This window comes from Periplaneta americana, chromosome 1 (genome assembly GCF_040183065.1).
Source record: "Periplaneta americana isolate PAMFEO1 chromosome 1, P.americana_PAMFEO1_priV1, whole genome shotgun sequence".
NCBI classification, from domain to species: domain Eukaryota; kingdom Metazoa; phylum Arthropoda; class Insecta; order Blattodea; family Blattidae; genus Periplaneta; species Periplaneta americana.
The window spans coordinates 108,273,424-108,295,747 of record NC_091117.1 but is presented as its reverse complement, the minus strand read 5'-3'; the positions used below and the strand labels follow the sequence as shown (position 1 = coordinate 108,295,747).

General features: G+C 39.5%; 1 protein-coding gene across 1 annotated transcript in view; it reads left to right on the top strand.

Annotated features, from left to right (window-relative positions):
* Window positions 1–746: 746 nt before the first annotated feature.
* The window catches only part of KrT95D (phosphofurin acidic cluster sorting protein KrT95D), a 1,059,178-nt gene continuing 1,037,600 nt past the window's right edge, over window positions 747–22,324 (top strand). Inside the window, exon 1 of the mRNA XM_069825465.1 lies at window positions 747–891. Coding sequence (XP_069681566.1) covers window positions 782–891 — 110 coding nt within the window. The 5' untranslated portion in view covers window positions 747–781. The remainder of the gene's footprint in view (window positions 892–22,324) is intronic.

The window sequence follows — 22,324 nt, the reverse complement described above, 5'->3', positions numbered from 1 at the left end:
AAAGCTCATTTCCTGAAAATTACCTAAATGTATGTGTGAAGCTTTTCCAAATGCTCGATAAAGACAAACTAAAAACGGAACTCACTGTGTTGTATCAGAGACAAGAATTCAGAAATATCAGTGGTGCAGTCAAGCTCTTGCAGTTTCTTCTATCAGAGAACTTGCAGGCCTCATTTTCAGAAGTTGTGGAACTACTACGTATAGCTATCACTATAAGCTTACCAATGACAACTTCCGAACCAGAGCGTTGCTTTTCGTGTTTAAAGAGAGTAAAGTCCTATTATAGAAATACGATGAGAGAAGAGAGACTGACCGCATTAGCTATGTTTTCCATTGTAAAGATTATGTTAAACGGCATATCGGATTTTAATAAGAAGATGATTCAAAAGTTTGCAACCTGCAAGTCAAGGCGCATGGAACTAATCTTTAAACAAAGTAAGTTGCTTGGTTTATTTTTGTATGCAGCCCCTCTTAATTCAATACCCACGAGCCGCCACTGGGAACTGAACGGAGTACTCTTTACGCCTCGATTGATATTACATCTTCTGTATTGCGGCTTGCGTCCAGTGATGTCATCGTGAGTACAAATTTGCCGACGGCTGGCATACGGGCACAAGATTCAGAGTTCGCGGCTTGTGATGCTAATATTTTTCAGAGTCTTCACTAGATGGCGTTGTGTGACGCTTTCTTCTGTTGTATTGCTCTCAGTAAATTGTAAGCGTGGCTTTTCGGCGCTCTCTGTGAACATTAAGTGTAACTATACAGATTAGTCTGTGTAAACATGGCGGAGAAGGTGATCAAGCCGCCGCCGATCGTCGGGATGAAACCCGTTCCTATGAAGCTATTTGCCACTTGGGAAGTTGATCGGACACCACCGAATTGTATTCCAAGGTATTGTGATACTTTAATCAGATCGAATACTATTAATTCATAGCTTTCGCCGACAAAGCTCCCGGCTTTTGAATGTCATTGACGTTCATTGACATTGTCAGTGAACCGTGACTGTGGGAAGGCGTCAGCCGTAATCAATCTTTGGATGATTGTTATCATGTCTTGTTTAGCAATGTCATTTCTGTTAAATTATCACGTGTTTAAGTTAAGATCCTAATTAAAAATATATTATTTGCATATGCATTGGTTTTTCAATGCCAACATTACGTCCCAACAAGTCATTTCAAGCGTAATATATAATATAATATATAGGCTAAGTGTTGTATTGTGATTAGTGTGATTCTCAACACCATTGACCATGTTTATGAATTACATACTACTTTATCGAAGGAGTAAATATGTGCTAAAAGTATAGGTGTAGGCTACTTGAAATGACAGGTGAAATGAAAAAGATACTCGGGATACTGCCTGGTAGCTCATGTTTTGTTTACGAATTGATTGCTCAGTGACATTGACGTAATATCATTGGAGGCAGGTTAAAGTAAATAAAGACCAAGTGTTTTGCCTTATTCTACAAAATAATGGGTGTAGGCCTACATTCAGTGGAGAGGCTTGATGCAGTTGCGAACTCTGCTGACACGAAGTTATTGTTTTCAGTTACGCCCAACATCGAGAAAAAATTGGGATCGTTTAAATGACCTACATTTTGACATGACTAGGCCTATATCCTTGTAGTGTGCTAACATCGTGTTTATATGTGAACAGAAGAAATGTATTTACAATATTGAATAACTTTAATCGTTAATGATGATTCATGAGATTGATTGATTGTGGGTGTGTGTATTTGTAAAGAATAATGCGCTCTTTAGACTATTTTCAGCAACTCCTTTCAGTGTAATCGGTACATTTTGAAGAGTTCATAGGAGTAATAATAATAATAATAATAATAATAATAATAATAATAATAGTTCACATAAGTAAATTCGAAATGTTCTTTCTAGAAACGATAAAAAAAAGTGTTCCCCCCCCCACCCCAGAAATTCAAATGTGTATTGACTAGAAAAGACAATGTTCAGCTGAATGCTAGAACTATTTTTGTTCGTGAAGATTCATTCAACTTCAACATTACCTAATGACCTATTTTTTAGTTGCTCCACCTGGTAGCTATTAAAAGTCTCAAGGCTACAAGATTTCAATGTGTTGTACTCGTATGTAAAGAAAGACTAGGTTCGAAAGCCCCTTTATCTAGTCTGTAAGACGTAGGCTACATTGGTGTTTCAGGACACAGAGTAATTGCTACGGCTGCATTAATGTCATGTCAGGCACTATAAATTATTTACAAATATGACAAAAAAGAGGTTAGATTAAGATTAAATCTAAAACTTATTAGGGCCTATTTCAATTTAAGGCATTTATTCGTTTTTCGAACATTTTCTGCCCTTTCAATCGTAAGTGATTCCTTTGATATGGGCGCGGCGTGATGTGAATGATTTTATTAATGAAAAACTATAAAACAATTTTTTTCGGTTTAACCTACATTTCCCTCATTCCATCCCTATCTCTGTTTCATAATTTGTATTCAGCTCGAGTAATCAATCCTGCAATGTATCAGAGTGCAAATCCAACCACTTCCTCATGGTTGATCTTTCTGGAGATAATTAGTAGGTATTAAAATTGTGAAATTTTTGTCATTCATATTGCTATGTATAGAGATGTATATGATTCTAGTGACAAAGAAATTTTACATACAAATTATTGCATTATTTTAATATTTTTGGAGGCATGCTCTGCCAGTGTACTACAATATTGAACATAAGGACTGATTCCATGATTTGTAACACGATGCAGTTACACAAAATAGAAGCTGAGGTGCTGACTTTTTTAATTATAATATTGTAGAAGTCTTGTATAAATAGGCCTATGTTGCAAATTAAAGTGAACGAACCGAATTTTCGAAGTGGACTATGGATTCTGGTATGCAGGATTCTGTTCATAGATAACAAAATAAGCTTTCGTTCTTTTTAGCTAGGAAGAGTGGAAATGATTTTGAAGAACCTATTAACTTACATAAGACAAACATGCTGTTTAGCATATGAATGTTCTTGAACTGTATTACAAATTATTTTCGATTAAATTCCTGTAACACTGCACGATAACTTACAAAAAGCTTTCATCCTGTGTTTAATCTGAAACTTATTTATCTTTTGCGAAATGCTAACTGTAAATAAGATTGAGTATTTTATGTTATATTGGAAATACGTTTGCTTTAGGACCTTCGTGCTCTGATGCTCGTGTCATTTTAATTATTCAGACACACGCAGCACATTGTACTGTTGTTATTCGCCTGGACGCCGCCGTGTTTACAACTTGGATATTGTGCAATATGTCTGCAATATTGACAGTGGTCATGACCGAACGTCTAGATTCTAGAACATATAGTAAATGTACTGGATATGATTACGTAATAAGTGCATGTCAGTTTGATGGAAGAAAGGTTTATTTTTAAACATGTGCAAGGAAAATAGGAGTTCATAAGAAATAAATGATTAGACATTAGAGTGTATAAAATTAACTTTCATCAGATTGAACCTGTGTGAATGTGTAAACAGCATTTCTAAAGTGAAATGTTTATGCTCGAGTGTTACAAATTTTACGAAAATTATAATATCTTACGCAATATCGGATTACGTTTGTGCGGGGCCTGCAGCATTATATTACAAAGGAGCCACAAATTTATAAAAGTGTACATGAATATTAAAACGTCAGTACATTATACAGAGGTGGTTCTAGTCTTGCGTGGTTTTCACAAAAGTAGTAATTAAGTAATTATTTTCATGTAATGAATAAAGTAGTGAAAAAAAATTCGGTTCAGATTCAAATTTATTACTTAATAGAAATATTGCATTATTGTAAGAAAATCGTGCATGAGAAATTAAGTAGTCAATTTAAAAATATGTCCACCCCTCTCTCAGTTCATAGCCTCTTGAACCGCCACTGTAATCATTTACATATAAGTACCACTGACAGTTGTAAAAAATAACACAAGTAGGCCTATCAGTACAATTTATTTAAAAGTTAACTTTTCTAGTTTTAGGACACGAAAATTTGTAGATTATATTGAAAATTTATATTTTACGCAGAAGTTCATGTTCAGCGATCATTAGAGTGATATTATTCAATCACCGATTGTGCTGCTTAGTTCATTTTTAATTATTTTCAGTAAAAATGAGCTTTCTCCACTTTAGTGAATTTCAGGAAATTAAAAGATAAGCCTATAATTTTCCTCAAGACATAAGTGCAAGTTTGAACCAATAAAGTATTGAGATTTGTGATAGATTAATTAGTTTAGGAAATTGTATATTTATTATGCAGAACTACATTTGTATATAGATCTTTTGTTAAATTATTAAGTTTTGTACTTTTATGAACTATATCAATAAATCTATCTATAATTTTCCAAACTCTAAGTCAGATAGACCTAATAAAGAACAGGTAACGTAATAATTACCATTTGAATTAATGGAGCAGAATAGAAAACTCCGCGTACGTCAAGTCAGCTGTTGTAAAATGGTAAAATGGCAACGTCACATTTCTCGCTACCAACATTTCGCAAAGCTGTCAGGTGCAAGGTTACAATGGCTTGGGTATTTTGTTGGTTACGGTTTTGGATAGTTTTTTTTTTTTTACAGTAGTCTTAAAAGCCTAAAATAGTTTGAGATTTAATGCCTGCGTATGACTGCAGCAATGGTGTTTCCGTTTCTGCAAAAAAAAAAAAAAATGTAAGATTCATAATATTTCGACAGTAATATACCAGGAGGTGGTCTATAACATTTATTATGAATTTCACTGTTCTCTCAACGCATTTGTTCGTTTTTGAGTTGCATTAATATCTAACACTCAGTTAAAGGATAGTTACGAAATATGCAGACAGGGATCAGTAGGCTGCTTCACCCTGGTGAAAGAAGATTGAATCTGCAGATACGGTGGAGAGTTACAGAAAAATGTTCATTCGTCTTACACTTTCGTCCCTAAATCAGTGATCGAATTGGGCCGGTATGGCACACTGGGAATAAAATACGATGCCAAAAAGCATACCGGCAGTAAACATTTAAATTTTCCTTAGCCTGTATAGTGAAGCTGATCAACACAAATTATGCTAACCAATAGCGTCATTATATCTTACCTTTTCTTAGATATTCCTGCGGCAGTGCGTGATGTATTATATATAGAGCTATGATTTTTAGGTACTCACAAAGAGTGCCGATTGTCGTTGGAACGTGGCTGGTACGGGAAAAAGAGCTCACCAGCTCACTGACCATTCAGAAACAACATGCACTCCCTAAAGACATTGTAACTTTCATTCAACAATGATGTGACTTTTATTTCTAACTTTAATCACACACCCGTCAACAATAGGTATTCCACAGCAACACAGTAGTCGTTATTGCACTCCAGCGAACGACAATGACAATTCACGTGTAAAATTGAGGAGAACAACAATGTACTCCTAATTCCAACATAATGTTCACAAAACACTATGTACAAAACAAAACTGTCAGTTCTCAGTATTATCGGCGCTCCAGCCAGAGTAACGACCGGCAGATCAAAGAAAAGGTGAACAACAATAACAGACCTGTCGATTGCATACTGTTCTAAAGCGATGTTGTCGCGTCTTTTTCAAACTGCAGGGCGTACAAACGAGAAACACGATTACTTTATAACTAATAATAATAATAATAATAATAATAATAATAATAATAATTTCATGCTAACTACATTAATTAAATAAATATGTAAATTACAGTTATTAATCACCTGACATGCTAGCTCTCATCTGAACTGCTTCCTTCACTGTCACTGTCACCTACGCTTATAATGAACTAGTCTCTGTCGTTTTCAGAGTCGCGAACAATATATTAGCTTTCTATTTCTCTTGTCCTGTTAACACACTTTGTCTACAATTCCGAATTTATAAGTTCAACACATGCATACACTGTCTACGTGACGGAGTCACATTTCGTTTTCGAACTTCATGTTTTAAGCGCGCCCAAATATGGCTAAGTTCAATAGCATTTAAATTACAGTGGTATGGGGGGCAACCGCAAACCCTCATGGCCGAAATCTCTTGCAATTTTGTCAATGACAAACTTTCTACTGATATTAGCTTCTTTTATAACTTCAAACAATACATATATAGTGCGGAATGGATTACGTACTTCTAGTGCACCATGAAGCTAATAATATCATCCTTTCTTGTGGATCTATTTGGCAGTCTAAACTGTAGCCTGGAATGATAAGCAGCGTTATCCGTTACAATTATAAATGGAGGGCTTGTTGGAAGATTTTTCATTAATTTGGTTGTAAACTAGTCCTCGAAAATTTCAGAATTCATTTCATCATGTGAATCTGCTTTGGAATCACCTATATTTCTAGCTGAAAGCAACAAACAATTTGGAACCCAGCCGTCACTACTACCTGCGTGCAAAACCATAATTCGTTTCCCGCGAGATACAGGGGCACTGAAGGCACATGAGCAACTCCCATCATCCCAATCTCTTTTGGGGATATCATGGGTGTCATACCATGTCTCGTCCAAAAATATAATTTTATAGCCTGCCGATCTTTTAGAACGAAGTGTGTTCAAATATTTGTACCTCCACGTTACTATTCTCGATGACTCCATTATCACGCGTCTTTTGTTAAGAATTCGGAACCTGAATCATAACTTTTTCAATAATTCTCTCAGTGTTGTTTCTTTGTAGGGGAATTCACACGTGTGTTGAAGTTCTATGAATATTTCACTAACTGTTGCCGACTGTCCATTTTTAAAAAAATCATACACCGTTCGACCAATCAGATCGCAGGTGAAGTTATCAGCTTTTTCAAATTTCTGTTTTTTATTTTTACATTTTTTTGGGTGTTTTAGGACCTCTTTCTACAACTCTGCTTACGGCTTGCCTGCTTAATCCAACAGCTTTTGCGGTCTCTGTAATCGGTCTCTTGCCCAATTTATTACTTTTGACGTAGGCATACACATTACAAATTATTTTCTGAGACTGTTTATACATTTGCTACCTGTAATTGTCTTACTTCTACTAGTTGAAGAAGCATACGCATTTACATTACTTTCAACTTCATCATCGCCTTCCGACGGCCTCCACATCTTAAATATTAACACCAACTTACAACTTCCACTTGAAATGCTTTACTAAACTGAACGAAGCATTTGCTATTAAAAATGGCAACCTTGGTTCTTACTCCACGTGGACTTGATACGTACACGTCAAAATTCAATCCTGGATTGCCATTGGCGGCAACAGTTTTTTGTAGAATATGATTGGAGCGGTGGGACTGAAAGAACCATAATCAGAAGCGACAAACAACGACTTATAAATATAAAAGCCTCGCCAGTCGTTACTCAGGCTAGCGCGGCAATAATACACAGTTCGTTCGCTTTGGCTAATTCTTCTAGCTCACTCAAGTTCACGGTACGTCGAACCACAAGCCTTCCAGATACAGTTTACTGCACTTCGAACCGAAGACTTTCAGATACAGCTCACTGCACTTCGAACCCAAGATTTTCGGATACGCCGTACTCACCTGGACGCTGCCACAGTTGCGGACCTACTCAAGTTCACTGCACATCGAACTCAAGTTCACCTTGCTTGAAGACTGACTGACTCACTGAAGGCTGCTCGCGCTCTTATTTATTAAATCACACGTTCTCGATTGTTCTGCCTCGCGAACTTTCTAGGCCTCCACAACGCTCGGCCTCCAGACGTTTCCTTACGTCAGTCCCCTCCACTCCGCGCCGGGCCCGCAGCTCTGTCCCAAAGAGTTATTACAAACTCTTTGCTCTCTCCCTTGCTTCGCGTCACGCTTCAGCGTCCGCCGAAGCCCGCACCGTGTCGCGCTGGGTACGCACGCGCACTCCCGAGGCAACTAGAATCTTCCAGCACGGTCGCCACAATGTTTATGATTGGAAATGAAAACAGAGGCAGCAGATATTCATGAAATTAGAATTGCTTCCTGAATTAGCGTTACGGTAACTTACAAGGCAATCCTAAATTACACATCAATGTTTGTGTGTGTTAGTTACAGTACAGTTTTTTTTAGTGATGAGAGAACAGACTGCAGTTTCACAGATAGGCAATTCCGAGAAACAGTTACCAGCTGTCACATCTAAGCAACTGCATTGAACATTCAGGTGATGATTAATCTAAAATGGGGCTTTTGTGGAAAATTATTTGACGAAAACTTTATTTTTATGAGTTTTATGTGAGTATTTGAAAGTATGTATTTACATTAAAAAAATTCAAAATATGGTTTTATGTGAAATAAAATGTAAAATATATACTCAGGTGACCTTGTCCGCAACTTAAAACACAATTACCTAAGAATCCTAGCCCTAGTTATATAGTATGTTATTTAGTTCGCGCAGGAGCAATGTCTTATGTAAGAAATCCCCAAAATAGTTGTATCACAATCCAAGTCTGATCATACCCGCAGTAATTTATTTCTAATTCGACCACTGCCCTAAATTATAGTATCTCGCAGTTGTAAACAAAATTGTTCAATGAGACAGTGATAAAGCATTTATAGATATTGTGACTTTCAATTTAAAACAATAATGTAACTTTTGTCACAACAATAATAACTTTCTATAATTGAATTTAAACACTCCCGTCAACAATGGAATTTCCACTCCACACAACAACACAGTATTCGTTATTGCACTCCACAGACGACATGACAATTCACTTGGATTATTGAGAACAACAATGTACTGCTAATCTCAACTAATGTTCACAAAGCACTATTTACAAAACAAAACTGTCAGTTCTCAGTTCGTTGCCTTTGCTCGTTCTTCTAGCTCATTCACTCCAGTTCACAGTATATCGAACCCAAGACTTCCAGACAGTCCACTGAACTTCGAACTCAGGTCCCCCAACTGCGGTCCACTGCACGTCGAACCACGGACTCCGGATACGCCGAACTCGCCTGGACGCTCGCACAGTTTTGGATATACACTCAAGTCGAACTCCGGTCTCGAAGCTGGCTTCACTGCTGCACAAGACTGACTGGCTTGCTGTCCAAAAACTGAACTGACTGGCTCCTTCGCGTCTCCTATTTATCACTAAACCATAGTTTTGAGAAATTACGATTTCCAGTGTCTTCCAACTGTTACTCGCCGCGAGTAACAGTTGGAAGACACTGGAAATCTGTTTCCGCACGTCTGTTCGGGAGGTTTCTTTCCCCCCTTCACCTCGCACAGTGAAGCACCTACAGCTTTGCGTCCCCTTTCGCCTCTCGCCGCAGTGCACCTGATGCGCGCGCAACCTTCCGTCCCGGACAGTCCCTTGGTAGGCCGCTAGACGGTCCAACGTTTGGGGTCCTCAGGCTGCTCCCTCCTTATGGTGGTGTCACCCCATCCTGGGCTTGGCTGGGCAGCGATTACTCGTACTGCGTGGGCGCCATCTTGCTCTTCCACTTGGCCCTCCAAGGAGAGCTCGCTGGCCACGGGTTGGTCTTCGGCGTCCATCAGGAACACTTCATCCCGACCAAGACGTAGTATACGGCGCCGGACGTCCACTGTTGCATCGAGTAACCGCATGGCTTCGAGTCCCAGGACGACGTCTTCAGTCATGTTGGCGACGAACACCCACATCTCCAGTTTCCTGTTCCCCAAGGTCAGATCCGGGAAGACCTCTCTGGATGGGTAAGCTCTCGCCTGAAGCAGTCCGTAGCTCGTATTGGCGCAGCGGCGTCCTCCTAGATTGACCAAGCACGACGTCTGGTCTGGCGATAGTGAGCATCGCCCCGGTGTCCACCAGTACTCTGCAAGGACGGCCTTTTATCCGTCCTTCAGCAATCAATCCATCGTCGCATCTTCTGTTGACCGGTTTCAGGACGAACCGAGGGGACGGTGATGATGACGGCGCCGACGTGCTCCTCCTAGCATCGGCCCCCTCTCTCTCCTGACTAGCCAGGTCGGTCACAATTCCTCCGGAAGTGCCCAGGTTCATCGCAGGACCAGCAGGTGGGCACCCGTCGTCCCCGTTGCTCAGGCGACTGTTGGCTCCTCTCGGTGTCGGCCACCTCTCTCTCCTGCCTGTGGCCAAATCGGTCGTAGTCCCTCCTTAGGTGTCCCGGTCTACCGCAGGACCAGGAGGTGGGCGCCCGTCGTCTCCGCCGCTCCGGTGACTGTTGGCTCCCCTCGACTTCGGCCACCTCTCTCTCCTGTTTGTGGCCAGATCGGTCGCAGTCCCTCCTTACGAGTCCCGGTCTGCCGCACGACCAGTAGGTGGGCACCCGTCGTCTCCGCCGCTCCGGTGACTATTGGCGCTCCTCGACGTCGGCCACCTCTATCTCTTGCCTGTGGCCAGATCGGTCGCAGTCCCTTTTCAAGTGTCCCGGTCTGCCACAGAACCAGCAGGTAGGCGCTCCTTGTCTCCGCCGCTGGGGTGGCTTCCGTTGGCGTTCCCCAGCATCGGCCGCCGTGACGCTCCTAATCCAGTGCGGTGTTGAGGCTCCCGCCGCCGACTTGGCCGCCTCCATCCTGAGGGCCGCCGCCAGAGCTTCGTTGATAGTGCGATGCTCGGCCAAGAGTAGCTGTTGTCTGATCCCGGGGTCTCGAACTCCGCTGCCGAAGGTGTAGGCTGCCTCTCCAGCGACGAAGTTAGGTGGTAGGTCCCTGAGGGCCCTATGGGCCAGTTGTTCCACCGCCATCGCAAATTCTTACAGGGACTCGCCTGACTGTTGGACCCTCGTTTTCAGTTGGGTCCTAAACGCTGCCGCAAGTCGATGGCCACCATAACGTCCCTCCAAGGCCACCATTACCTCAGCGACTGTCCCATCTTCTGGAACACCGTGAAGAATCTCCGACGCCTGTCCCTGAAGTGCGGCCAGCAGCTGAGTAGTTTTCTCTGCCGGCATCCACCCATTGTGCTCTGCGATAGCCTCGAACTGGCGACGGAATATCGCCCAAGACGTCGTACCGTCGAACTTCGGCGTGTTGACGTTCGAATGTCTGGCTGAAGGTGATGGTTCCGCAGGGCTACAATATGGAGTCCTCAAATCTGTTGCCGCTTCTTGCATGGCCCGTCGAACCTCCTCGGCAAGTATCTGTTTATGTTCTCTAGCCTGGCGATCCACCAACGCGAGGATGTGCTTGTTTTCTTCAGCATGTTGGTCCATTAACATACTCGTCTTGTCCAGCAACTCACTCGTTTCCTCTTGACGTTCGAGAGCGCGAATTTTACCGTCGAAATGGTCTACGTCTTGTCTTAGTTCGGCCACCGTCTCGTTTATAGTTGCAAAATTCTCGTTTAGTTTATCAAAATCGGCTTTAAGTTCGTCTCTTACGATGGTAACACTTCCATCTACTTGGGCCGAAACGCTACCAATTTGCATAGCGACGTCTCTTTTCACTTGACCTATATGTTTGTTCATTTCTGTTTTCATTTCCGTGATGGCTTGCAGGATCTGCTGTAGGTTCTCCATTATGTCAACAATATCCCACTTCAGACACCAATTGTGACTTTCAATTTAAAACAATAATGTAAGTTTAATTGTCACAACAATAATCACTTTCTATAATTGAATTTAAACACTCCCGTCAACAATGGGATTTCCACTCCACATAGCAACACAGTATTCGTTATTGCACTCCACAGACGACAATGACAATTCACTTGGATTATTGAGAACAATAATGTACTGCTAATCTCAACTAATGTTCACAAAGCACTATTTACAAAACAAAACTGTCAGTTCTTAGTTCGTTGTCTTTGCTCGATCTTCTAGCTCATTCACTCCAGTTCACAGTATATCGAACCCAGGACTTCTGGACAGTCCACTGAACTTCGAACTCAGGTCCCTCAAGTGCGGTCCACTGCACGTCGAACCACGGACTCCGGATACGCCGCACTCGCCAGGACGCTCGCACAGTTTCGGATATACACTCAAGTCGAACTCCGGTCTTGAAGCTGGCTTCACTGCTACACAAGACTGACTGGCTTGCTGTCCAAAAACTGAACTGGCTGACTCCTTCGGGTCTCCCTTTTATCACTAAACCATAGTTTCGAGAAATTACGATTTCGAGTGTCTTCCAGCTGTTACTTGCGGCTTCTGTTTCCTCACGTCTGTTCGGGAGGTTTCGTTCCCCCCTTCACCTCGCACAGCGAAGCACCTACAGCTTTGCGTCCCCTTTCGCCTCGCGCCGCAGTGCACCTGATGCGCGCGCAACCTTCCCCGCCGCGTCGCCTGTCTCTCGTGCGCCCCGCCCCCTGTGGGGCTCGTGATCGACTCTCCGCTGTCACAATATGCTATGCTCTGGAAGCTATTTATGAATGGTTAATTTTGTAGTTATCATTGTTGCATGGGATAAAATGTTACGTTTGTCACAGTAACAAAATAGTAAGTTAAATTTTCCGCATTGCTGACTGTGTTCATAGCATGAACTGTATCCGTTGATTATTATTAAATAGTTAAAATCGTTTAGCATTTATAAAATCAGTGTATAGGCCTATAACCCTTTATCTCTTGAATGGTTACTTCAGTTTATTACGTTAGTCACAATGAAATGATCTTAACCTTCAAGTTCTCATGCTGACATGTGAAATGTTTATTATACTCCCATGAATAATGTTGAAGCGTGTGCATCCATTCGCTGAACACCAGGAATGTTCCATTGGGTACACACACAAAGAAAGCATGTAAACGCAGGTAACCTGCTCTCTGGCTGCCAGCTCCGATTGCCTGCGCCTGTCGACGCTGAGTGGTGGACACAGAGAACGCGTGTTAAAGCGGTAAAACCTGCCAGTTGCTTTCACGATGACTAGCTCGTCTGATGAAGACTTTCTTCTATATTTTGATACTTTTATATAGATGTATTAAAAGAGGCAAGAAAAATAATTCATAAGTTATTCATCAATAAATCGTTGTAAAAAAGATGTGGTGAATAACCACTTCTTGAATGAGCTGAATGTAGACGAAGATACATTTCTTCAGTATACCAGGATCTCTTTGGAAACATTTTATTACATTTTAACCAAAAACTGGTGCAATTGATATCTATCTATGGTAATAGATTTTTTAAAAAAGTGTAAATGTTCGTCTCCTCACTTTCTTGACCACGTTTTCTACTTCTTTTGTAAATATTGAAGCTTCTGCCTTTTCTGCCTTTCAATATGTAGCACAGAATGACTATATCTGCTGGCCTACGTCTTTTTTTTCTGTAACAGATACACAAGAGGATTCCAGAGACTCTGACGCAGTAGGCCATGGGTCATCATTAAACCTCGGATTTTAGGTTAAATGTCAATTTTTATTTGTAGGGATAAATTAAAACTAGTTAAATATCTTCATATTTTATGTAAAATATGAATGTTTGAAAGCGGTTTTATGGTTCTTAAAAATGCCTGCATTTCCCATTGAGATCTGTTTTTAAGGTTTTAGAGCGTAAAATTGCCTTTGTTACTTATATATTTTTAAATTTTTGTGTAGCATGAAAGAGAAAGTTTTGAATGTCATGGGGTGCGTATGGTTCAAGTATCCTGTAACAGTTTGGTTATAGGAAAGAAGAAATTCCTGGAAGGTGTCTGAGCAATTGAGCAGACTGTAGAAATGTGTTGAATCGGTAGGATGTAGTTCTACCTAAAGAAATCAGCATGGTAAATATTGCTAGATTTAAATATGTATCCGTTGCTTCAGTATCATTGGGAAGAATTGTTTTCCATTATAAAATGGTTCTGTCTAAGACAAGGCTAAGTCTCACAATAGAAAATTAGAGAAAAACATAGTTATGTTTTGCAATGCCAGTTATGAATAATATGTTACTTGTAAATTCATTGGTAAGTTAATTTAATTGTGATATGAGCACTTATGTATTAGCGTCCATAGAGCAATGAGGCCGATGAATTATTTAAAAATTATGTACCGGTATTCAGAATTTTAAGACTTAAGAGAAACTAAGTTTTTAACCACAATATTTTTCCTACTGTTTTGTCACTGTATATCGTAATATTCAATATTCACTAATTAATTGCACTTTTATAGTTACTGTAGTTAGTGTGACTATAAATTACATTTAGCTGCATAAAATAGTATTTTTATCTACTTCAAATTGTATTTTTAGTTGCCTAAATCTATGTTTTAGTGCCTATTTTGATAGATTCAGGGCCTGGTTTAGGTGCCTAAAAGTCAGTTTTTAAATGCCTAAAAATCCGAGTTCTAGTCATCATTCTGTGGGAAAAATTAGGGCCTAATATCGCTAATATTCTCTCTATCCGGTGGGGGTGAGGAGGTGTTGCATTATGATGGTCGTTGAATTCAGTCGTTGCCGAGAATTGTGTCTCGTCTGGATTACCAGGAGCTACAGACACTTTGCTCAAATTCCCTAGACTTCACTACATGTTAAGGAATTTCATAGCCTCAAAATGTGATCATTTTACTGTGTGATCGCGGCAGTTATCAGGATCTCCACTTCGGGAAGGTGGAATTTTCCCAAGTTTGACGGCAAATTGTTTATTGTTTAGTAACTGTCCGAAGACAGGTATGAATCTCATTAAGTGACACCAATAAGGTATCACTCATGAGGAAACTAAGCCAGGAGATAAAGGGGTAGGTGGACAGTTCCTTTTCCCATCATTTACATACATCGCTGACTAGAAACATTACACTAATGGACTGCAAACTAATCTCTTATAGTATACATTACTTTCCACCTCATTCTCAGCTTTGTTTCTAAAAAGAGTGCTATAAGTGAGAATTAATTAGCTCTAATGTAGCATTTCGTAAGCAATCAAATCAACAACTGAAGTGTTGGAAGATAAAACTTATCAAATTACTCGATAAGATTTTTCAGAAAACATTTTAAAAACGTAATCCCATCTTACCCATAGAAGAAAATGTTCGTAAAATATTTTTAAGAAATTCCCCATTTAAAGGTTTCTAATAGTCTGCTTAGTCTAATTTCCCCGTTAGAATCATATAAACCTTTTAAAAATAAAATTTTTGTGACTTGTGATGTTTAATCTGGAAACCCCTCAATTATTGTGAAACATTTTCTATTCTTATCTTTAGATATTTTACTTACCGTCCTGCTTCATTTCTGCACTTATCCCTTTCCAACAATTTTATTCTCCACTAATCGGCGATGTATGCAATGGAGAGGAAAAGGAACTGGCCACCCTACCCCATTATCTCCTGGCCTAGTTGCCTCATAAATGTGCTTTTTTGTATCACGTGTGAGGCTGAGACCTGTCTTCTGACAGTTGACTAAACAACAACTACATTCCTTTTGCTATGATACTTGTCTTTTTTATCCCATACCGCAGGATTATTACGACTATAAACAGTAGCAATTAATGCAGAACTATTAATTTTACTTTCTGCTGTGTACCGATAATATACTGCGTGTTCAGTTCAAAGTGTGTCGTGGCTCGCTGTATGTCATGTGGCTAGCCGATGAGCCTAGAGAATTCAATCTTCCTACACTTCCGCAAAGGCGTATTACCTATGTGCCAGAGAAGTTGCCTGGCAAGTACGGCGTTCATTCTGAAGAGTACTCACCGATACGTACGGTAACGTCGGTAGCGGCAGGAATGTGAACTATTTGGAAACACGTACTGAGGTGAGTTTTTTCTTACTGTCGGGATATGGGAAGATGGTTAAGACGATTACTTACGTATTTGTTGACATTAACTTCGACAGTCAACATGGACACGGAGCATTTGATTTGTGTTGTGGAATGTTGCCGTTACCGATGATAACAAATACCCTGCGTACGACTTGCCCGCGCAAAACACAGTTCGAAAGAGGTTATGGTAGCACACAGACCGTACAGACCGCCATCTGTTGCTACGACGTTCAAGTTATACCGTACACGTTCTCAAGTTAAGATTGAACGCCTTGAATAATAGGCAACTTCTCTGACATAAAAGCTGAAACTCGCTTCGAATCGCTAACAACAGTGACGTCATGACACACTTTGAAATGAACACCCAATAGAATACAGGCGTCAACAACCAGCGAGCAGGAATTAACGATTCATTCCGGTAAACTTGTAGGCGCTTGTTGCACGCGTTGACAAGTATGAACCTGTATCCTTTCTGTTCGGAGATATAATTGAGAAACGCTTCGGTTTTGGTCACTAAACTACCTAGTATATTTGAACTTTTAAAATTAGTTTTATATGTAGATCCACCTCAATGTTTTTCGATGTACTTATGCAACACATCATGTAGGCCACCGGCGTGGCTCAGTCGGTTAAGGAGCTTACCTGCCGATGTGAAGTTGCGCTCGGGCGCTAGTTCGATCCCCGCTTGGGTTGATTACCTGGTTGGGTTTTTTCCGAGGTTTTCCCCAACCATAAGGTGAGTGCCAGGTAATCTATGGCGAATCCTTTGCCTCATCTCGCCAAATACCATCTCGCTATCACCAATCTCATCGACGCTAAATAACCACGTAGTTGATACAGCGTCGTTAAAAAATCAAATTAAAAAAACACATCGTGTTGTGTGCGTAAAACTGGGCGTTGCTATTACATTGTGCGATTTTGGATGTAAGTTTATAAAATCTTGTTTCTTTTTTTTGTGTAGAATCCCCTGCCAAAGTTTGTCGAAACATTTTGGAGACAACTTCTATAATTTTCTTTCGTCTACCTCGATGCACGAATTTTTAGCAGATTTTATTTTTGGTAATTCCACAAAATTTTATTTAAATTCGTTTCATGTTAAAGTCGATAATTAACTTAGGTTATTCTGCAAATGGAAAAAAAAAAAAAAAAAAAAAAAATGCCAGTGTATTCCATAATTCTTTTGTTTATTTTTCTTTTCTGATTGATTCAATGCAAACTTCATGGAATCAGTTTTGACATTCCATATTTCATCTACGATTATATTTATCCCGACATTTCATGATAATAGCTAACGACATAGAAACCGCACACGTCTCCTTCTGTTAGTATTTTCACTTTCTGTTCACAAGAAGTATACCTCATCATCATATTCCAGGCACGAAATCAGGCCATTGTTGGCCTGTTTCGGTTCCAGCTACTGTCTTCGCGCTACGAGTTGGCGCGGGGAGTAGATAGGCGGGACGGGGGAACTTCACGCTACACTCTGACCTGAAAACTTCGTCCACTTACTTGGCTACACGGGAACGGAGTCAGACATAAAAGATTCCGCATCTTTGGTGCTGTCGCTATGACTATCATTATCACATTTTTCAAAATTGCTGGAGTATGATCTGTCCATGATAATCGTCTGTTTATGTTCCAGCCGTGTATATTAATTCGAATCTCTCAACAAAGCCATTAGCCCCACCGCCCCCATCCTGATGAACAACAATGAGTGTTCTGGACACATTTACGGTAGTCAAAACTCCCGTAACATTTTTATCGTGCCAGAACTTGGGAAACCTTAAATTTGTAGGCCTATCTATCCGCATTTCGTCCAGATACAAAATCGGTTTTTCCACTTTCCTAAGCTTTCTTATTTGCTGTAGATATCTTCACGTATTCTAATTTACAGTGTTTTCCTCAATTTTTTTTGCTGCACACTTCTTCCACCTGAAATCCTTTTTCTTCAGTATTCGTCTTAATGTTGTCTTTCATTTCAAATCAATTTTCTCTTGTAAAAGGACAGACGTTTGTTGCAGCTTGATACTATTTTTTTTACTTGTTATTTAACGACACTGTAATAACTACTAGCTTCTTCAGTGTCGATTGAATTGATGATGGTGAGATGGTATTTGGCGAAATGAAACCAAGGATTCTCCATAGATTACCTGACATTCGCCTTCCGCTTGGGAAAACCTCGGAAAAAACCCCAACCAGGTAGTCAGCGCAAACGGGAATCGAACTCACTCCCGAGCACAACTGCAGATCAGCAGGCAAACGCGCTACCTCCTGAGCTACGCCGGTGGCCTCTTTCTTTTTCAAATAATAATTCTCAATTATATTTTTTTTGTCAATCTCCCGTCGAAGTCATCTACATTTGCGTTTCGGTAGTCTGGACGTTTACATTTTTTTTCTCCCTCAGGTGTCGACAACGCACTTTCTTCTGTGCAGTCTTTCATTTCATTCCTTATACGCTGTATTGTTCTTGTGGATAGATTAGAGTACTTTTCTACCTTTGCTGTAGGTTTCGTAAGAGGAATGCAAAGGCACTGTTGTTCTTTTTCTTCATCACAGAATTATTTTGCACTTCTAATAATATTCCTTTCTTCGCTATAGATTGTCAGTCCTTGTTTCCTCTTTGTCGACATATTTACAATAAACAAAAAACTGCTATAAACTTAAATAATAATATACAATAACATAAATTCTATTAACTATATTATTATTAACAGTATTAACACGAAAAGCAAAGGATAACTAAAGCAATACAAGATTTGTGGTATACTGAAAACAATTGTCTTGTTGAAACTAATAAAACACTACAGTAAAAACCCCACTATTATTTTCACAAAGTCGCAAAGATTCATAGACACGTGCAGTAAATGTTTGTGAAACAGGAATATTGCAGTGAACAGCGCGGTGCGCATGCGCGACTGTTTCCCCTCCGCCCCGTCTAAGTACTTCAGCCGCCTTCTCCTGGCGTGACAACAGTATACAGGATCCAATAGACGTTTCTGTGGACATCCAGGTCGTCGTGTCCTTGAGGGTGGTACTTTAGCATTTCTTGGGGTGTCCGTATACCTATAAAGAAAAAACAGTCTTGATAGTGCAAACATTTTACTTAAAGATTATGAGGGATACATAAACTGATGTATGGATTGTGTTCATATTCAATATCTACGACTCAGTTTAAACTGGAATTGTGCATATGAAATATACCTCTTTCCCTCCCAACTTCTATTTTAAAAGAAATAACTATTGCCACTACCAGGGGTTCCTTACAAATTTAAAAAAACCATTGCTATTATTTACCTTAATTATTAAACTTTTCAGGATTTTTCACTGTTGTAAACTTTAATTGTCTCTAACTGAACATTGTATTTAATGCATTATATAAATTTATTTATTATTATCTGGTATGCTTTGTCTACGGGCAACCTCAAAATTTGACGAAGCAATTTAATAAAAAATACTGAAAATTAATTAACCTGCTCCTCAGAGGGGTCGCCTACACTGTTGGGTTCATTACGCTAGAATAATCCGGACAACTGAGCTCTTACCTATTTGCCCCAATAATGGAACCTGTAAGTACTGTAGTTCTGAAGCGCTGGAAATGTAAAGTTCCAGGACACGGTGGAATACCCAAAAGCCTAATTTTGATCAGAGTTACCCTGGAAGCCTAAATACTCATACAGAATACTGAAACGAAATTTATACGAAAACAACTCAGAATATGTTATATTTTTCTTATGAAGATAAAATAAGAATCGAAATGATATAAGTATAGATCATTCTCGTACGTCTCAACTTTGTTTCCTGTTCGATATTATAATATTTATTTTTTTATATCGGCCTAGTCATTCCTAAACGTATGTCTTTTAGCCCTAGGAAAGCGTGTTAAAGAGTGACTATTATACGATAACGTGCGAAAGTACTTTTAATATTAGTGCGAAAAGTATTTTTTTAACATAGACTTTCAGCTGTTTGTGCCGATTGTCAATTGTTTCCCATCAGATGCTACACGGCAACAGTCGCAATCGATAAACAATGACAGACCTACTTTTAAAAGTAACTGTTTTTGTTTAAGAAATGTAACTTATATATTAAATTAACGACTATTTTATTGATGTGTATATATATATATAACTACCGTCAAAACCCGAAATCCCTCAAAACCAGTTTCAACTAGTAAAACCTAGATCAAACGAAGATAGAAAGCGAGTGTTCGTAAGGTCTAGAATCAGTGGCAGGTTGGATTTGGTGTGTTTAGATTTTTGGTAGGCCTTGCATATACACATTTTGTTGATGCTTTCGTTTGTTTCCGTTCAATGTGATAAAGGATTACTATTATAGTGAGGAAGAATACAACAGTGGAGAATTCGAAGTGGGGGTGGATTGTCTGTATTCTAGCACCGTTGTCTAAAAATAGTGTACAACACACATGTTAAATATAATTTTACTTTGTTCGTAAGGTTGTTACACTAGCTCTACGGCCTCGTTTCGCGAACATCCTTATTCGTAAAATAATGTCATTTTAACACTTCCATCTCCGAGGCTTTTATGAAAGATTTCGATAAAAGCAGATCAAGAGCTTTGTTAAAATTGAGCAAGAAAAAGCTCTCTTGGGCAGTAGGTTTCCTACTGTGTCACCAAAAAAGGAAACACCTGTACAGAATGGAACATAACATTAACCCAGCTTTTACACGTTGTTTACAAGATGAGTCTGTAGCTCATCTGCTACGTGATTGCAGTGCTCTCGCTCATCAAAGAACCAGAGCCATATTTACGCATGGACCAACATGGGCCATAGTCTGGGGCTGCAGTCTTTATTTGTTTATTTTACGATGTTTTATAAACTACTATCATTGTCTAGCGTCTGAGTGAGATGAAGGTAATAATACCAGCGAAATGAATCCAGGATCCAGCGCCGAAAGTTAGCCAGCATTTGCCCTTTATGAATTGAGAGAAAACCTTGGAAAAATCTCAACCAGGATTTGAAGCCGAACCCACTCGTTTTACGGTCACACATGGTAACCGTTACACCACAGCAGTGGCAAATTTTTGGAACTAACTTCTTTTGTATCATATTCGAGCTATGGAAGTTAGTGAGATTTAATAGTCTACACTCGCTCATTTGAAAGTAGCCTTTTATTAGGCTAAATACGTTAATTTGTATGTTATGTCCAAACAATAAGTAATCAATTAACTAATAAATAGCATGAAGTACGGTTGTCTGATATAATAAAATTTGTACCAATCAGGACTAGTGGCGCGTGTGTGTTGCATAACTAAAACTGGCAACTAACTGTTATGTGACAACTCATTTTCTTTCAAAACAAAGTAATATCTGTTATGATATGCTAACATAAGCAATTTTATTGTTCAAATGCTGAAACGAAAGAGTCTGTTATGTTAGGAAAAAGTAATTGAGGTTATCAATTGCAAAACTCGCCTTATCCAGGTAAAGTGATTTGTCAGAAAACGGGAAAAACTGTTATGGATATGGACAGTTTTGCATTTGAAAGTAGTTTTCTGAAGAGGAATTAGACAAGATTTGTACAAACCGACTATATCAGTAGATAGAGAGCTGCAAGAAATACATCATCCCATATGTAACTCATTTTTTTTTTAAATTTTATTTTGGATAAGGCGAGTTTTGCACTTGATAGCGTCAATTATTCGACTTCAGAGTTAGAAATTTTTTTATGTTGAATTTTATTTTATTCTTTCATTGTTGATATCGTATTCCTTACAATAATTTCAAAATAATTCCATTGTAGATTAACTTTCTATAATATGCTTAGCATTTCATTTCATTGTTGTGACTAAATGTGAACTACTAATATTGGCAATGGAAATGAGCTAGTACACAATTTGTTACGATTACTTAAAAGTAGGTGTTTGAGATTGTTAGATAACAGTCTTGAGCTATTTAATCACTAAGTTAGGATTCGAAAAAGATTAAATGGGTCTGAAAACAGAGAAGTCAAAACTTAAATTAGAAAAGGAGCAGTAAGTTCTTAGATAATGTGACACATATTATAGACTAGAGCAATTTTTTCAAGTTGCTAAAAAGAACGGTGAGCGTTCTTTCAGAAACCTATGCGAATACCTACATCTTCAGTGATGTGTGATAAGTTTCTGTTAAAAGTGTTACAACTAATTACGATATGGAAGTTAAATTAATGGTAATATCGATCATTGTTGATGCAATGAAAATAATGACAGCGTTGAGTGTGGAAATGAAATAAGTACAATTAGTGATAATGAGCGTTTTGGGCAGTAAAAGAAGCAACGAGACTCTTTCACTATTCTCCGCCGCAAATCTCCTGCATATGAGGAGAACCAATCGGAGATCGCTGCAGTGACCGAGGACTGTGACAAAGCTAGAGTGGTTTTGATAAGGGACTAGCTAAGTGATAGAAGACGGAGGACTGTGCCAATGCTAGAGTGATTTGGATGAGGGAGTAGCTAAGTGATAGGAGACCGAGGACTGTGACAAGAGTAAAGTGGTTTGAATGAGGGAGTAGCTGGGTGACAGGAGACCGAGGACTGTGACAAGGCTAGAGTGGTTTGGATGAGGGAGTAGCTAAGAGACCGAGGGCTGTGACAAGGCTAGAGTGGTTTAGATAAGGGACTAGCAAAGTGACAGGAGACTGAGAACTGTGACACGGCTAGAGTGGTTTGGATGAGGGAGTAGCTGAGGAGACCGAGGACTGTGACAAGAAGGGTAAAGTGGTTTGGATGAGGGAGTAGCTAGGGAGACCGAGGACTGTGACAATTCTAGAGTGGTTTGGATGAGGGAGTAGG